The sequence below is a fragment of the Spermophilus citellus genome (genome assembly GCF_964194105.1).
Source record: "Spermophilus citellus genome assembly, chromosome: 2".
Classification (NCBI taxonomy): Eukaryota; Metazoa; Chordata; class Mammalia; order Rodentia; family Sciuridae; genus Spermophilus; species Spermophilus citellus.
This window is the reverse complement of record NC_138183.1, coordinates 227844680-227859511: the sequence shown is the minus strand read 5'-3', so window position 1 is coordinate 227859511 and position 14832 is coordinate 227844680. Positions and strand designations below refer to the sequence as shown.

At 46.4% G+C, this 14832-nt stretch overlaps 1 protein-coding gene and 1 long non-coding RNA gene across 2 annotated transcripts; one reads left to right on the top strand and one right to left on the bottom strand.

Annotated features, from left to right (window-relative positions):
• The first annotated feature begins 508 nt into the window (after positions 1-508).
• LOC308643078 lies at positions 509-13335 on the top strand. Its single transcript, XR_014020693.1, has 3 exons — positions 509-1181; positions 9973-10121; positions 12888-13335. It is a non-coding gene; the product is annotated as an uncharacterized lncRNA (long non-coding RNA).
• On the bottom strand, positions 1175-2953 carry FJX1 (four-jointed box kinase 1). The gene has a single exon (XM_081282717.1). It carries the CDS (start codon positions 2714-2716, stop codon positions 1403-1405), a length of 1314 nt encoding a protein of 437 aa, XP_081138843.1. The 5' UTR covers positions 2717-2953; the 3' UTR covers positions 1175-1402.
• Positions 13336-14832: the final 1497 nt, after the last annotated feature.

Below are 14832 nucleotides of genomic sequence, written 5' to 3'. Positions count from 1 at the left end.
AATTAATTTATGACTTTCTCTACCTGTTTGCAATATGTGCACAGCTTATTATCTGAACACATTGTGATGCACAGTAATTACAACGCTGAAAATAATGTGCAGCATGTGACTGGTTAAGTCTAAGAAGGGGGCATTTGTCATATTTTAGTTCACACATCTGGTTCTATCATGTTTACCAAACGATTCATATAGGAATATATTACAGTGAAATCCTTTCATATCAGTTTTATTTACTAGGAAATAGAACACTTTTCCTTCATCTCTCTCCCAACCTCTCCCTGAACTCAAAATTCCAGCACTGGGTTCATCTGAGTGAGGAGAGAGAATGAGCTCTTCTTGTCTTTGTTGAATTCTGTAAGTTTCAGTCACAAATGGAGTGGATATGCATTCTTTGTTTTAAAAGCACATCCACAAGGGAAATAGCTTAAAGCTTATTCTGAAAGCAGATGGGGCATCAGATACCTCAAACATATAAAACCACAGGAATTAAAATTCTAAATTTTAAACTCCCTTTTATTGAAATATAAGTTTGTTTAGTATATTTACACCACAATTTATGCACATATATACATAGAAGGCAAATTCTATCAAATAAAAAAAGTTTTTAATAAAAAATTAAAATAAAACAAAGTAAAGTGCATGGAACTGTTTTTTTCTTCTGGTGAACATCGTCATTGTCAAAATTTTGGTCAGTTGGGAGGGGCAGGAAGAAGCAATTCAATTCGTATTTGACTCAGTGCATTCACAGCCTTCAGGCCAAAACAGAGTTCAGAAATGAGTCAGACAAATTGTCAGGGTCACCAGGACTCCCCAGGGTGTGGAGGTTTTGCTCTCTTTGTCCTATCGGGAGGGAGCTGTCCCCCTTCTCTCAACAGTGATCTCACCATCGCTGCGCTGGAACAAAGGCAGAACACAGGAAGGGGGCTCCACCAGCCAATGTCACAGCCTTGCTCCGGGGCCACCAGCACAGCGTTTGGTAGGAAATTGCAGAATTAGCTCAACCGCTCAAACGGAAGTTTTCCTTTTTTGGAAAGGGAGGGGGGGATATCCAAGAATGGGGTTCATCTCCCACAGAGACCGTCACCCGGGGAACAAACCCCAGCAGCCAGTTTCTTCGGATCCGGCACAGGAAAGAATCCTTTTATAAGCTGGGTGGAGGGAATGGTACACTTCTCGCCTCGGTGAGTTCGCCCTCTTAGAACTTTGAAAGGAAAAAAGCGAGGGATTAAAAAAAAAAAAAAAAGAGGGCAGGTGGGTGAAGCATTAGTTTTCAAACACCTTTGCGCTCAGGTCACTGGCTGGGCGTTGGCCCAGCTGGTCCCAGGCGGTGGCAGGGGCGACAGCCCTTCCCCCATTCATCCACACCCCAGTCCCGGTTCTTCCTCTCTTCCTCAGGGTGACGCTAAGTCCCCGGCCGGTGGCCGTACTTGGCCTTACAGTGCAAAATGTGCTTGGCGAGGAAGTCGAGGCGGCGCTGCAGTAGCTGAGCGTGGGGGTCGGCAAGCGCGGCCAGCTCCGGGAAGCGAGGCTCGTGGCGCCGGTAGAGGCGCAGTAGCCGGGCCGCCGCGTCCTGACCGCGGTGCAGCTCCAGGACGCGCCTCGCGGTCCGCTCGCGGAACACACACACTGACTGCAACAGCGGTTCGTTATACTTGTCCCACATGCCTGCCACCCGGTAGCCATGTACTAAGCCCGCCTCATTGTCCAGAAAGACCAGCGCCCCTCCGGGACCGCGGTGCAGGTTGCTCGTGGCGCGCTGCATAACGCGTGGGTCCCATTGCAGGCTGAAGAGGTTGCTTACAAGTCGGTCGAAGTTGGCCGTCAGGTAGTCGAAGAGGATCAGGTCGGTCCATTGCACCAGGTCCACCAGCTCCGCTTGGCTGAGGTTGGCCAGCTCGCCCCCCGCGTCGCGCAGGGGCCGCAGACGGCCGTCCTCTGAGCGCCAGGGCGCTGGCACCACCACGTCTGTGAGGTTGGGCAGCCAGCGCGTCAGGCTCACCACGCTGCCCTCCGTCCAGTGCGCGGCGCGCAGTTCCTCCTGCACCTGCGCCCACTGAGCGCCCCGAGCCTCCACCCGAGCTAGTGCCAGCGGTGGCACGTGGCTCTGGAGGCCCAGAAGGCGCGCCAGGTAGTAGGACAGGGCCTCGCCCTGGATCTGCTCGGGGTTTATGCCGTAGCGCACGCAGGCTCGGGTGCCGTCGGCAAAACGGGCCAGTCTGTTAGAACTGCGTCCGCAGCCCCCGCGCTCCAGGGCCACCACCCGGGCGCCGCGCGCAGCCTCCAGCCACGCCGCCGCTTGGGCCTCGGAAAAGCCCCGGGGCACCTGCTCCTCCAGGCCACGGCTCCAGAAGACACCCTCGTGCACCGCCGCGCGCTCCGCCAGCCCGGGCCGCCCAGCGGGCACGTGCCGCCTGCGCTCGCCAGGGTGCCGCCGGGGCGGGCTGTCCGCGCCGGCCGCCAGGGTGAGCAGCGCCCTGAAAGTTTTCAGGGAGCCGCCTCGGGCGTCCCACGCCAGGGGCGGGGGCAGAGGGAAGCGAGGCACGGGCGCGGGGCCGCCTCTCCGGGCCGGACGCTGGGGGAGTCCATCTTCGGGCGGCCGGGAGTCTGGCAGCTCAGTCCGCGGCGGCAGGAGCCCGCCCCACAGCGCCAGCAGCGAGCCCAGCGCCAGCAGCCAGAGCCCCGCGGTGGCGGCGGCGCTCCGCATCCTCCTCCCCATGCTCCCGCGGCCGCGCCGGTGCCGCCGCCGCCGCCGCTTCAAGCCGAGCCCCGGCGCCCGGGTTGGGGCGGCGAGGCGGGCCCGGCAGCTTGTTGGCTCCGGGGCTTTGGGCGCCTGAGCCCCATCGCGGCCGCGGGGCGCTGCGGGGCTCTGTCCGGCGCTCTGCCCTGCGCTGGGAACTCGCCTCGCCGCTGCTTCCCAGCCGCTTTTGTATTTCGCTGTGAGACCCTCTGGCGGGCGCGATTCACAGGCGCCGGGACCACGTGGGAGCGAGGGGGATCCCCCTCCCCCTCCTCCGCCGCCGCTCCCCGCCCCCCGCTCCTCCGCCCCTTCCTCTCTTCTTCCCCTTAAAGCGGCGATGGATCCTTCCAGGAGGGAGAGGTGGCCCCACACTTGGTCGGGTCTTAGGGGCCGGGAGGAAGCTGGGTTGGCGGCGCCCGCGCGGGGGCGTCGGAGCCAGCGGCGCTAAGCCTGACTCTTTGCTGGGCTGGAGGGACCCGCCCAGTGCCCTGGCTGGGGGGTGAGGGGGAGGAGGGTGAACGCCCAGTCCCTTCGCATGGGGTAGCGCCTGATCCACAAACTTAACACAGACCCCCGCCAGGCGAGGATCAGGGCGGGTCCCTGTGCTTTCTTCAGGATGATTCACGCTGCCTTATGTAAATTCCCGGGAATCTACCGGAGCCACTGAGTATGTGACTCCAGCCAGGAGAGGAATCTTTTTGTAGCACACAACTTTCAACCGACATCCCCTCTCACCCCACGCTCACCCCACCGGTCACTGCGGGCTAGAGTTCTGAGGTTGCCTGCTTTGCCTTTCCAAGGGACTCCGGGAACCAAACCTCTTGGTGCACCTAGATCACCGAGGCCAGTTCCCGTTCACTTCTGCATCCACTCAACAAAGCCATTGTCCTCGGTTCTGGTCTGGAGCGGTAAAGTCCACAGATCCGGGTCTCCGTTAAGTGAGAATTGACGCTTCATAGCCTGGATATCACCTTCGTGCTGGGGAGAGAGGTGTCAAGAATGGCTTCTCTGAAGAAATGGGACTGCTTTGCCTACTGGGGAACTGAGGCACTGAGAAGGGATGGGGCTTCCTCAGGATTTCACAGTTAGCAAAGTGGAGACACTAAAAGGCAAACCTAGGTCTCTGGGCTGTATGCCATTTGATTTTCTCTGCTTTAAGAAAATTATGCATTTAACTTTATTATATGTATATATAACTTATTCTATATTATATATATATATATTATTTTATATTTCACCTCACTGCCATTTTAGTCTGTCACTTTATTCCCTGGCTGTAATTTTCAGTTAAACAAATGAAAACCAAACAAGAACACCAGTTTGCATTTGACCTACCAGTTTTGATCATTCAAAGGGAAAAGTAATGGTAGGGAGTTTGGGTTCAACCCACCAGGAATTCTCTTAGAAGCAAACTGGCCTTCTCCCTTCCCTCTTTGCATCATCCCATTGCATCCGGAATCTACGCTTTAGAAATTCCCAAGTTAGACACCTGGTTGAGTTTATGGGGGTGGAATCCGCCTCCTGAAAGCCAGAGTTGTAAAATGTTTCCTTACAAGTGTTTCTTTTCCTCCTTTCATTCCCCCCATCAGGTGTTCTTGGGGAACTTTCAACTGTACTACCTCATCAGCTGGCAGCGTGTATATTTTATTCTCCAAAGAATAAATGCCCTTGAGTTGTAGGGCAGAGACTCTAATATTTGTGGCTCATCATAGGCATCAAAAAAAGCTATATCTGGAGAGGTAGAGTCCACAGATCTGGGTCTCATGCTCATATAACATCTGGGCCTTCCAGCCCTGACCTAGTGCTATGCTTTTCAGTGTATCGGAAGGTGTGGTAAGTACATAGGACTGAAGTATGGATCTTTGTTGAACCTGTTCTGAACCACGGTCATGCCTTTTTATGGCTCTTATCTGATGAAGGGATTACAATAGCTCCCCTGTGGATACATCAAATATATTAATTCATTAAAAGATGTTATATTCCTTCCTTGTTCAAGCTCCCTTCTCTCAAGCTTCCCTAGAGGGCAGGGACTCTCTCTCTCATCATTTTTTTTCTCTTACCACCTAACATAGTATACTACACTAAATAAGTGCTCAGTAAATTGAATTTAATTTTTTGTCTTTTGGTTTAACTTCAACTGGGAATGTATTTTTCATACCGTGCTTTCAGCCTGAAACTATAAGCAAGATCTCCACCTTGTGGACATAAGTAGAACGTCATCTAATTAAAGAAAAGTACATTTTAACTGGATGATTAATTAACTTAAAACTGTGAGAGTATTAAATGGCTACTAGGGCCCAAACCATGTCCTGGAGGCCATGGGAGAAATCCAGTGTAGTTGGTGGCTCTGCCTTTTGGCCGTTAACACAAAGTATAAGTAAATAACTACCAGGAAGCCTTCATTGTCTGTATGGGGAGTATCTCTTGTCCATTGTTTTAGGGCCGCCTGGGCATAATGCCTGGCACTTAGTAGGTGTTCAATAATAATTTTCTGAATAAATAATTGGAATGCCAATGAGATGAAACTTTGCAAGTGGCATGTATTGAGTTTTTTTTTCAACACCTTACCACTAAAGGACACAAAATAAGAACTTAATTTTAATTTTTATTTTTTTAGAGAATTTTTTAAATATTTATTTTTTAGTTTTTTGGCGGACACAACATCTTTGTATGTGGTGCTGAGGATCGAACCCGGGCCCCACGCATGCCAGGCGAGCGCGCTACCGCTTGAGCCACATCCCCAGCCCCCAAAATAAGAACTTAATCTCCCCCACCACACACACAAATTCTTTATTGGTGTATTACAATCTTACATAACAATGGGATTTTTTTGTTACATATTTATGGGTGTACACAATATAACAATATAATTTGGCCAATGCCATTCCCAGCACTTAAGAACTTGATCTTAAAAGGAAAAAATATTGATGAGGGCTTTGCATAAAGGATATGGGCAGAAGCACATGATTTTCAGCCTGGGATGAATGGCTTCAGAGCTAGACAAATTGCAGGGTCTCCTAATCTTATTATGGGTACTGATGAAGAAACAGGAGCTTAGAAAAGTTGGTTAAGGGGCTGGGATTGTGGCTTAGTGGTAATGTGCTCGCCTAGCTTGTGTGAGGCACTGGATTTGATCCTCAGCACCACATATAAATAAATAAAAGATATTGTGTTCACCTACTACTAAAAAATATTTTTTAAAAAAGAAAAATTGGTTAAGTTCTATACCTTAAAAGTTGGGCTGACTTTATCACTGAGTGGCCCTTTGTCTCAGTCCCAGGACTAAATGCACCATGGAGCAGAACTGAGTGTACTAATAGAAACTTCAACAAGTGCATTGAAATGCAGAATTACAGAAAACCAATGGAATAAACCCCACCATATGTACTTAGCGCTGCCATTTACCAATTGTGACCTTGGGTGTGTTATTTAACTCTAAAGTGCAATACAGATTTAAAAAGGTGCTTGATTTATGTTAGATGGTGTTTAAAGACATCCTTTCCTTTGCCTGTTGGACAAAGGAAAGGATTCTTTACTTCCCAGCCTGAAGATACCCCCAACCCCCAGCAGAGGCCAAGCCTTGGTGGCTAGGATACACAGATCACAAGAGTGTAATCTCAGTCCTTCCTTCCCTCTGGCTGTTGCTTGGGAATGAGGTGCTGCTTGCCTGTCCCTAAACGGGAACTTATTTGCACCTTTAAGACTTTCTTAATACTCCTCAAGAGTTTCTCCCCAAGCCTAGACCTCCAATATCTTCAAACTTGCCTGCAGTCTTGTGTGAAAAATGATCTGGCTCATATAACCGTGCCTCCCAGGGAAGGGGTGGGGGTGGCGATTGAGTGCTAGGAGCAGGGAAGAAGGCTTGAAGCTGGAAGATTTTCCAAGTCTGGCCTTTTCATTTTCTGGCTTGTTCCTTGGGCTAGTTTTTTACCTGCTATGAGTTTCAATTTCTGAACCTGAGAAATGAGGATAATAAATCCTACCTAAGTCATGGGATTGTTATGCAGCTCAAATGAAATATTAATAGTAACCATAACAACGGTGGCAGCAAACACCTATTCAGTGTTCATTATGGGATGGGTGTGGGGCTAAATCCTGCATGTGTTTTATCCCATTTAACCCTACCCACAAGTGGTAGTATTGTCCCCACTTTACAGGTGGGAAAACTGGAGCTTAGCAGTGACAAACCTGAGGTCATATAGTGCTAACTGACAGGTTGAGGTTCTAGAATCCTTGGTAAATTATGAACTACTTAGGACAGTGCCAAATTTAAAAGTATTGCATTTAATCAAAGCAGATTAAACTCAGATGGAATTTTTCTTTATGATGTGCTCTAGGGCTGCTATTAAATGAAATGGTGAAGAGAGTGAACTCTTAAACCAGATTATATAGGTTTAAAATCTAACCCTGCCACTGACATGTGTGACGATGGGTGTGTTTCTTAACCTCTCTGTGTCTCAATGTAGTCAACTATAAAATCAGTCATTATAGTACTATTAACATTATCAATAATAAATATGATATCTTTTTTATTGTTCTCTAGATTTTGTTTTTATTTAATTTTAATTTGTCATATATGACAACAGAATGCATTACAATTCATACTACATATATACAGCACAATTTTTCATATCTCTGGTTGTACACAAAGTAGAGTCACATCCTTTGGGTCTTCATACATGTACTTAGGGTAATGATGACCATCACATTCCACCATCTTTTCTACCCCTATGCCCTCCCCTTCCCCTCCCTCCCCTTTTCCCCTTTGTCCTATCTAGAGTTCATTTAATTCCCCCCACCACCAACACAGCATATTATAAATTAGCATTCTTAAATCAGAGAAATCATTTGGCATTTGTTTTTTGGGGGGATTGGCTAATTTCACTTAGCATTATATTCTCCAGCTCCATCCATTTACCTGAAATGCCATGATTTTATTCTCTTTTAATGCTGGATAATATTCCATTGTGTATATATACCACATTTTCTTTATCCATTCATCTACTGACGGGCATCTAGGTTGGTTCCACAATTTAGCTATTGTGAATTGTGCTGCTATATATAAACATAGATATGGTTGTGTCCCTGTAGTATGCTGTTTTAGGAGTGGGATAGCTGGGTCAAATGGTGGCTCCATCCCCAGTTTTCCAAGGATTCTCCAATAAACATGATATCTAATGGTCAATAGTAATTAACAGTGACAAATATTATGGATTATCATGTTGATTAAATTAGTCCCCAGATTAAAGTGCTTAAAAAGTGACCTGATGACAGTAGATGGGGTAGATAGAGAAGATGGGAGGGGAGGGGAGGGGGGATAGTAAAGGATAGGAAAGGTAGCAGAATACAACAGTTACTAGTATGGCATTATGTAAAAATGTGGATGTGTAACTGATATGATTTTGCAATCTGTGTTTGGGGTAAAAATGGGAGTTCATAACTCACTCGAAGCTTATGTATGAAATATGATATGTCAAGAGCTTTGTAATGTTTTGAGCAACCAATAAAAAAAAAGTGACCTGATGTTCAATGTTTTTATGTTTTTTATTTCTTATCTTACTGTTCCATTGTCCAGTTGGAGAACGTCTTCTCCTGTTGTCTTTACTAAGCCTCATTGGGTCTAGGGAGGCCTAACTGAGTTGCTATTCCAGCCCAGTGCACCTTCTTTATGACCCAGTTGGCATCTTCCCAGATGATGTTGTGACTCCCCATGGAGCTGGATCATCTGGGCTCTACTGGGTCCCCAGGACATCTCTTGTTAACAGCCCAGAGACTCCAGCCAGCTTCAGGCAGCCAGCTTCTGGTTCCCTCTCACTAGTCTTCGTTCTTCATCCTGACCTGTTCCGAGTCTCCCAAAGATAGAGGTTGCCAAGAGTCTCCTTCTCAATGCTTTATCACAGGGAAGAGAGAGAAGGCATGCCAGGAGGAGTACTGTATTTCTTCCCACCAACTATGCGTTGGTCAAATGTTGACCTTGGACCATTCTCTGACCCTCTGGGCTACAATTCCATTATTTATGGCTTCCTATTGTGGATGGAATGTTTGTGGCCCCTCCAAGTTCATACGTTCAAATTGAACCCCCATTGTGATGGTTTTAGGAGATGGGGCCTTCGAGAAGTGATCAAGATTAGTCCCCTAATAAAGGAAGCCCCGTAAGCTCTCTACCATGTGAGGATTCAGCAAGAGGACTGTTGTCTATGAATCTGGAAGGGTCCCCTCAAAAGGCACAGAATCTGCTGGTACCTTGATCTTGGACTGCCCAGCTTCCATAACTGTGAGAAATAATTATTTGTTTGTTGTTTAAGTCACTCAGACTATAATATCCTGTTATAGCAGGCTGAACTAAGATAGTCCTTATTTTCCATTTTCTCTTCCAGTAGGGTATATCATTTTTATGCTTGGGGATCATTTTTCTTTTTTTGGTGTTTCAATTTGACCATGATCTGGGTTGTCTAAGAATTGCTTAACTGATCTCATGTCATATGTGGCCTTTAAGGAGTGTGCGTGTGTGTGTGTGTGTGTGTGTGTTAGTCCCCCCTATACACAGGGGACATGTTCCAAGATTCCTAGTGGATGCCTGAAACCCTGGATAGTACGAAATCCTATATATACAATGTATTTCTCCGTATGCTCTGCTGTGTTGCAATTTAGTATCAGAGTTAATCATGTTTATGCCCTGGATTAAGCGAATCCACGCTTTATCCCTTGGTGCCTTCTTTGCATCACTATTCATGAGCTTTGGAGTCATTATTAAGTAAAATAAGAGTTGTTTGAACATAAACACTACTGTGACTATTAATCTGAGAACTGAGAAAGCTACTTTTGAGTGGGTAGCATATAAAGCACGGATACACTGGACAAAAAGAGGATTCACATCCCAGGTGGGAAGGCATGAGGTTTCATCAGACTACTCAGAATGGCACACAATTTTAAATGTATGAATTATTTATTTCTGCAATTTTCCAATTAATATTTTCGGACTGTGGTTGATTGAGTAAAAATGAAACCATGGAATGTGAAACTACAGATAAGAGGAGACTACTGCGCATGCCTGGTTCCAGCTAAATCCTTTGGGTAGCTAGAAGGAGGTCAGGAAATGTAAGAGTCTTTGAATGCAATTAACCTATCTGCTTGAATGAATCCCACATTGTGTTTCTGGAAAGAATGTCAAGGTTGACATGAACCCTTTCAATTACGGTGAGACTAACATTTTCAATTCTCTTTATTCCATGTAGCTCTCTTTTAGACCTGCTTTTGAAGAAAGTCCATGCAGTCACTCGTGTTAGAGACTAGAATCTGGAGACTGAAGCATTGGTGAATTAATTTTGGAAATTCAAGAGAAAGTTGCCAACACATATTTGAGCCCTCGTTTCACAAAATAATGGTAAGAATTCTAGACTGTGCATTGGAGACATGGATTTCTTTCTGTATCATAATTTAGTTTAACAGAACATTTCTTGTTCCCATGCTAAAGGCCAGAGGTTGGGACAGGAATTGATGGGGAATGCAACGTCCTCTTGTCCTTAGTGTCTGTATCAGGAAACATTGTTTGCCTTCTCTTCTTTCTCTACCTACCCCTTTTCCTTCTTGGCAGCTCTCCATCTCCCTCTCCTGAGCCTTGTGCTTGAAGGGAAGCTAAGTCCTTATTGGGCTAAACCAGTCATAGTGCTTTCAATCTCTTGTCAGTAATTATTTAAGGCAGAGGCATGTGTCTCCATTCTGACCAGTGAGACACGAAGGGAAATTCAGTGGGAAGTTCCTGGAAGAGATGTTCTACTATTATAGAGACACCAGAAAAAAGATGGCCGTTCAGGTCTGGGTGAAAGACCTGGAATTAGGGCAGTTACCCTGTAACTGAAAGATGAACTAAGTTCACACTTTCAGGATGGCAGAGCAGAAAGATGGAAGGAGCCAGAGTCCTTGGTGTCATGCCCCCAAATTGATCAACTCAGAAGCCACCCTTCCTCTGGACTTTGTGGTTTAACCCACCCTGAGTTGGAACTTCTCTTGTTTGTAGCCAAAATGTTTCTAAATGCTATACCCCATCACGGGGGGATCTTACAAACTAGAGAGGGAGGCAGACAGGTAGACATCTCTTCCGTCACAGTGGGGCTTCTGAGCTGGCAGTATAGTTTAGTCTTCTGGAACTGCTGCCAGGTTGAATCTTGCACTTATGATCTGTGCCATTTGGGGACAGTTACTTAACTTCTCTGAGCCTGTTAACTCATCTGTGAAGTGGAAGTGATAACTGTGCCTGCCTCATTATTATGTGGATGAGATGTACTGTAAATGCTCAATAAATTTTATCGACTGCTGTAGCTATGATGGAAATAGAAAGCAAAAAGGGCACAGAATTGGAAGGTCCTGTTTCTACCAGAGAAATCCAGGAGGCATCACCAAGGAGGCAGATGATAAGATGAGTCTTGAAGGGCAAGTTGAGGTTTGCAGGTCTGAATTAGAGTGGGAAGGACATTTGGGCAAGCAAAGATGGAACAGAATGTAAGCTTCGCAGCCGGGCACCCACAGGCAGAGGACCACATCTTGGAGGAGCTCAGTTTTTTCATCCTGAATGCACTTGAGTATTGGATTAATTTAATCCTCTTTGATTAAAAAAAAAAATCTCAGGTCCCCTTTCCAGATTGGGAGGCACCAGACCAGACAGATCAGAGACTCTTGCCACAGTTCCTTCATCGCTCACCTGTGATTGCTCATCTCAGCCCGCTCTGAAGAAATTCACTCAACAAACATTTCCCATGAAAAGAAGCAACTCTCGACGGCTCTGTTGATTTTGTTCTTCATTGCTGCCTGGAGCTTTATCCAGTGCACAATTAGCGATTCTGTGCCTCTTCAGCTTCCCCAGGCCCCACACCTCTCATCAGTCAGATAGATGCTGAAGCTTAATTAAGCTTGTAAAGCTTTCTGATTTCCTCTGATGAAAGGTGGCCCATAAGCACCAGGTTTTATTTTGGTGGCTCCTGCCAAGGGTTATTATAAATAGGCCTTAGTGCGACATGGCTGAGCTCTTAGGGTGATAATGTGTCAAGACCAATCGAGGCTGCAGAGAGCAGAGATATTATCATAATGGTTCCATCATTGGCGGTGGGTGTTAATGGAAGTAGATGTGGGGAAAAAAAAAAGGTACTGCAGGCAGCGAAGCTGGGATAGAGGTGGCTACGAGTGAAATATGGCTGCTCCTGGGATCTCCATCATAATCATTAACTGTATTAGCCTCCGAGCCATTCTTTTGCCATCTCTCTAGATCAGACTCAAACTCAAATAAAAAATGGATGCTTTAACTCCAAATGAAAATATATTCCTTTGCTGCTGTTTAAAATCCATTTACATTAAAATGATGGCCAGTAGGTAAGTAATTTATAACTGGGGGCTCACCGCAGTGCAGATGAGTGGCCTCTGAATCGTGAGCAGCCTAAATGGGAGACCGAGGGACGTGTGGACCCAAGAAGAGAATGATATTGGACTGAAAAGGGGCAGGCAAGAATATGAAAAGGCAAAAGGGAACTAACTATGGACACTCGATGGCAGGGCACAGTGAACACAGAGGTAGCTTTGTATCTCCACGGGGAGGTGGGGAAAAGCCTGCTGGTGGCTCCCCAGGAATGCAGCCCTGGTTCAGAATGTGCCAGCTGCCTGGGCCCCAGCTTTCATCACCTGCCACCAGTTTTCTGCATACTGTGGGCAGAGTCAGAAAACCTTCATGATGATAATGAGCTTGAGAATGGTTCAGCCCTCTTGTTAGGTGGAGCCTCCCTATTCTTTCCCGATCCAGTTAGACTGAACCCAGATTCCTATTCCATGGCCCAGGAGGGTCCAAAGCCTTTCTCTGTTCTGAGGGTCCCTGGAGCTTTGTCCTTCACGCTTGTCTCTCTGTGCCTTCACTTCCTGTCTCCCACACCCATGTTCATGGGTGTGCAGTTCCATACCTGGTTCACACCTCTCCCATCCCCCTCTGAGTCCTTTGGACCAGAGGTAGCATGAGTGTAATGACTTCGCTGAAGTTCTGAGGGGCTTCTTGGGTGGGGGTCACATTACCCCCCTTCATCCACTTAGTTGTCCTCTCCTTCCTCTCTCCCCCCACCCAACATTTATGGAGAAATGGGTGAAATTTCCCTCTTTACTTCCTGTAAAATAGGGTACTCCACTGGGGCCTCCCAGGACTGCAGCTTGGACCTCAGCTCGACAGACTGTTGAGATTTCTCCAGATGTGGCATGGTGAGTTCCAGTGGACCCATTGAACAGTTCCATTGTACACTTTTTGCACACCTTGCAGAGTGCTGAAAGCTTTCCAAGCACTGGCTTCTCATCCCTGGAGATGGTGTTCCCCCATTTCATTGATGGGAAAACTGGAATGTTCTGAGAGCGAGACTCGGCCCAGGAGACTTCTGCTGTGTAACAGAAGAGGAACTCCAACTAAGACCCCAGTTAGTTAACCACCATATAGGCAGGGTATCCCTAATCTAAAATGCTCCAAAATCCAAAACGTTTTGAGCACCGACAGGACGCTTCAAATGGAAACTTCCACACCTGACCTCATGTGACTGGACATATTAAAAAGGGGGGGGGACAGCAAAAATATTGCATTAAATTACCTTCAGGCTATACATGTAAGATGTACATGAAACAAATTAATTTCGTGTTTAGACTTGGTTCTATCCCCAAGGTAGCTCATTAGGTGTATGCAAATACTCCAAAATCTGAAGCACTTCTGGTGCCCAGCATTTTGGATAAGGATATTCAACCTGTACTACATGTCCTCCTGGGGCTGGATGCACCCTGGTGAGTTAGCAAAGGGGACCCTTACATGGGGGTTTCTCTATCTTTGGGACTGAAGCCTCGCCTTATCCAAACATATTTAAAGAGTTACTACTTTCATTTCTTCTCCCTTCTGCTGAGTGATTGAGCCCAGGGCCATCTACAGGGAAGAATCTTGCAGCATAGGAGGCCTCCTGGGGTTAATGTCTTAGCAGTGGGGATGAGTGGTTGGAAGAAGTCCTGACCATCCTGGGGACAGCACTATCTATGATTTGGGACTGGACTGGCCTGGTAAGGATGGCAGCATGAGAACACCCATTGTCCTTTCTCTTCTGGTTTTGCTCTCCCAGGAACCAACTCTGAGCTTGCCACAGGAAGCCTGTGGGTCCTCTGTGGGGCCAACATGTTGGTTATGTGCCATGTGCTGAGACCCACTCTTGAATGTCTCCAGATCATTTCACCCAAGGAAACAAGAAAGAAAGAAACCTCAGAGGCCATTTCTTGCCACCTGAGTTTAAAGAGCGGCTACAGTGGACCATGTGAGCCTGAGGAGCAGTGAGACAGAGGCTGAAGAATAAGGATAGTGACATATTTATATAGCTCCTTGCAGTTTTGCTGAGCACTTTCACACGCCAGTGTCGGTGAATTTTCACAACCACCTGCAAGGGAGGGCTAGCAGGGCAAGAATGAGTTACTGTTTCTATTTAATGAAGGAAAAGGCTGAGCTTCAGGAAATTGGGTGATAAACCTTAGGTTCACAGCTATTTCCTGTAAGACTTGGACCTTGAACCCACTTTACCTGACTTCCACCTCAGAGGTTTCATATACACTCCCTCTTTGCTCAGTGCTCTTCACATCTGTAGAGAACTCTCTCTGGTTTTCCACATAATACATGTACATGATGCATGTATGTTACGATGTCCACTCAAACTCCAGGATTGGGGTCAGAGAAAGAAATCCAAGAATTGTTTAAAAGCTGGAATATTTAAAATGCCCTCTCTCATTCAGTGGTGGTTTCTTTCTTGCTTATCAGCACCTATGATTTAAAAAAGGAGGAAGCAAAGAAAAACCCAAAGCAAAAAGGTTGGAAAAAAACAACAGTAAGAGATTATTTTGAAATCTTTTTTTCTTTGCCTGTCTGTTTCTGATGGTAAAAAGGTAGAGAAAATAATCAGAGGGAGTCAGAGAGAGAGGGAAGAAGAGGAGATAATCACTGATTATTAATTTCTATTCTGAGTGAATTAGTTTTTATTAAAAAATTTTAAAATAGCTCTAAGATGATTAAGAGGAAATGGTAAGAAACAAAAAGCTTCCTCTCATTTTTC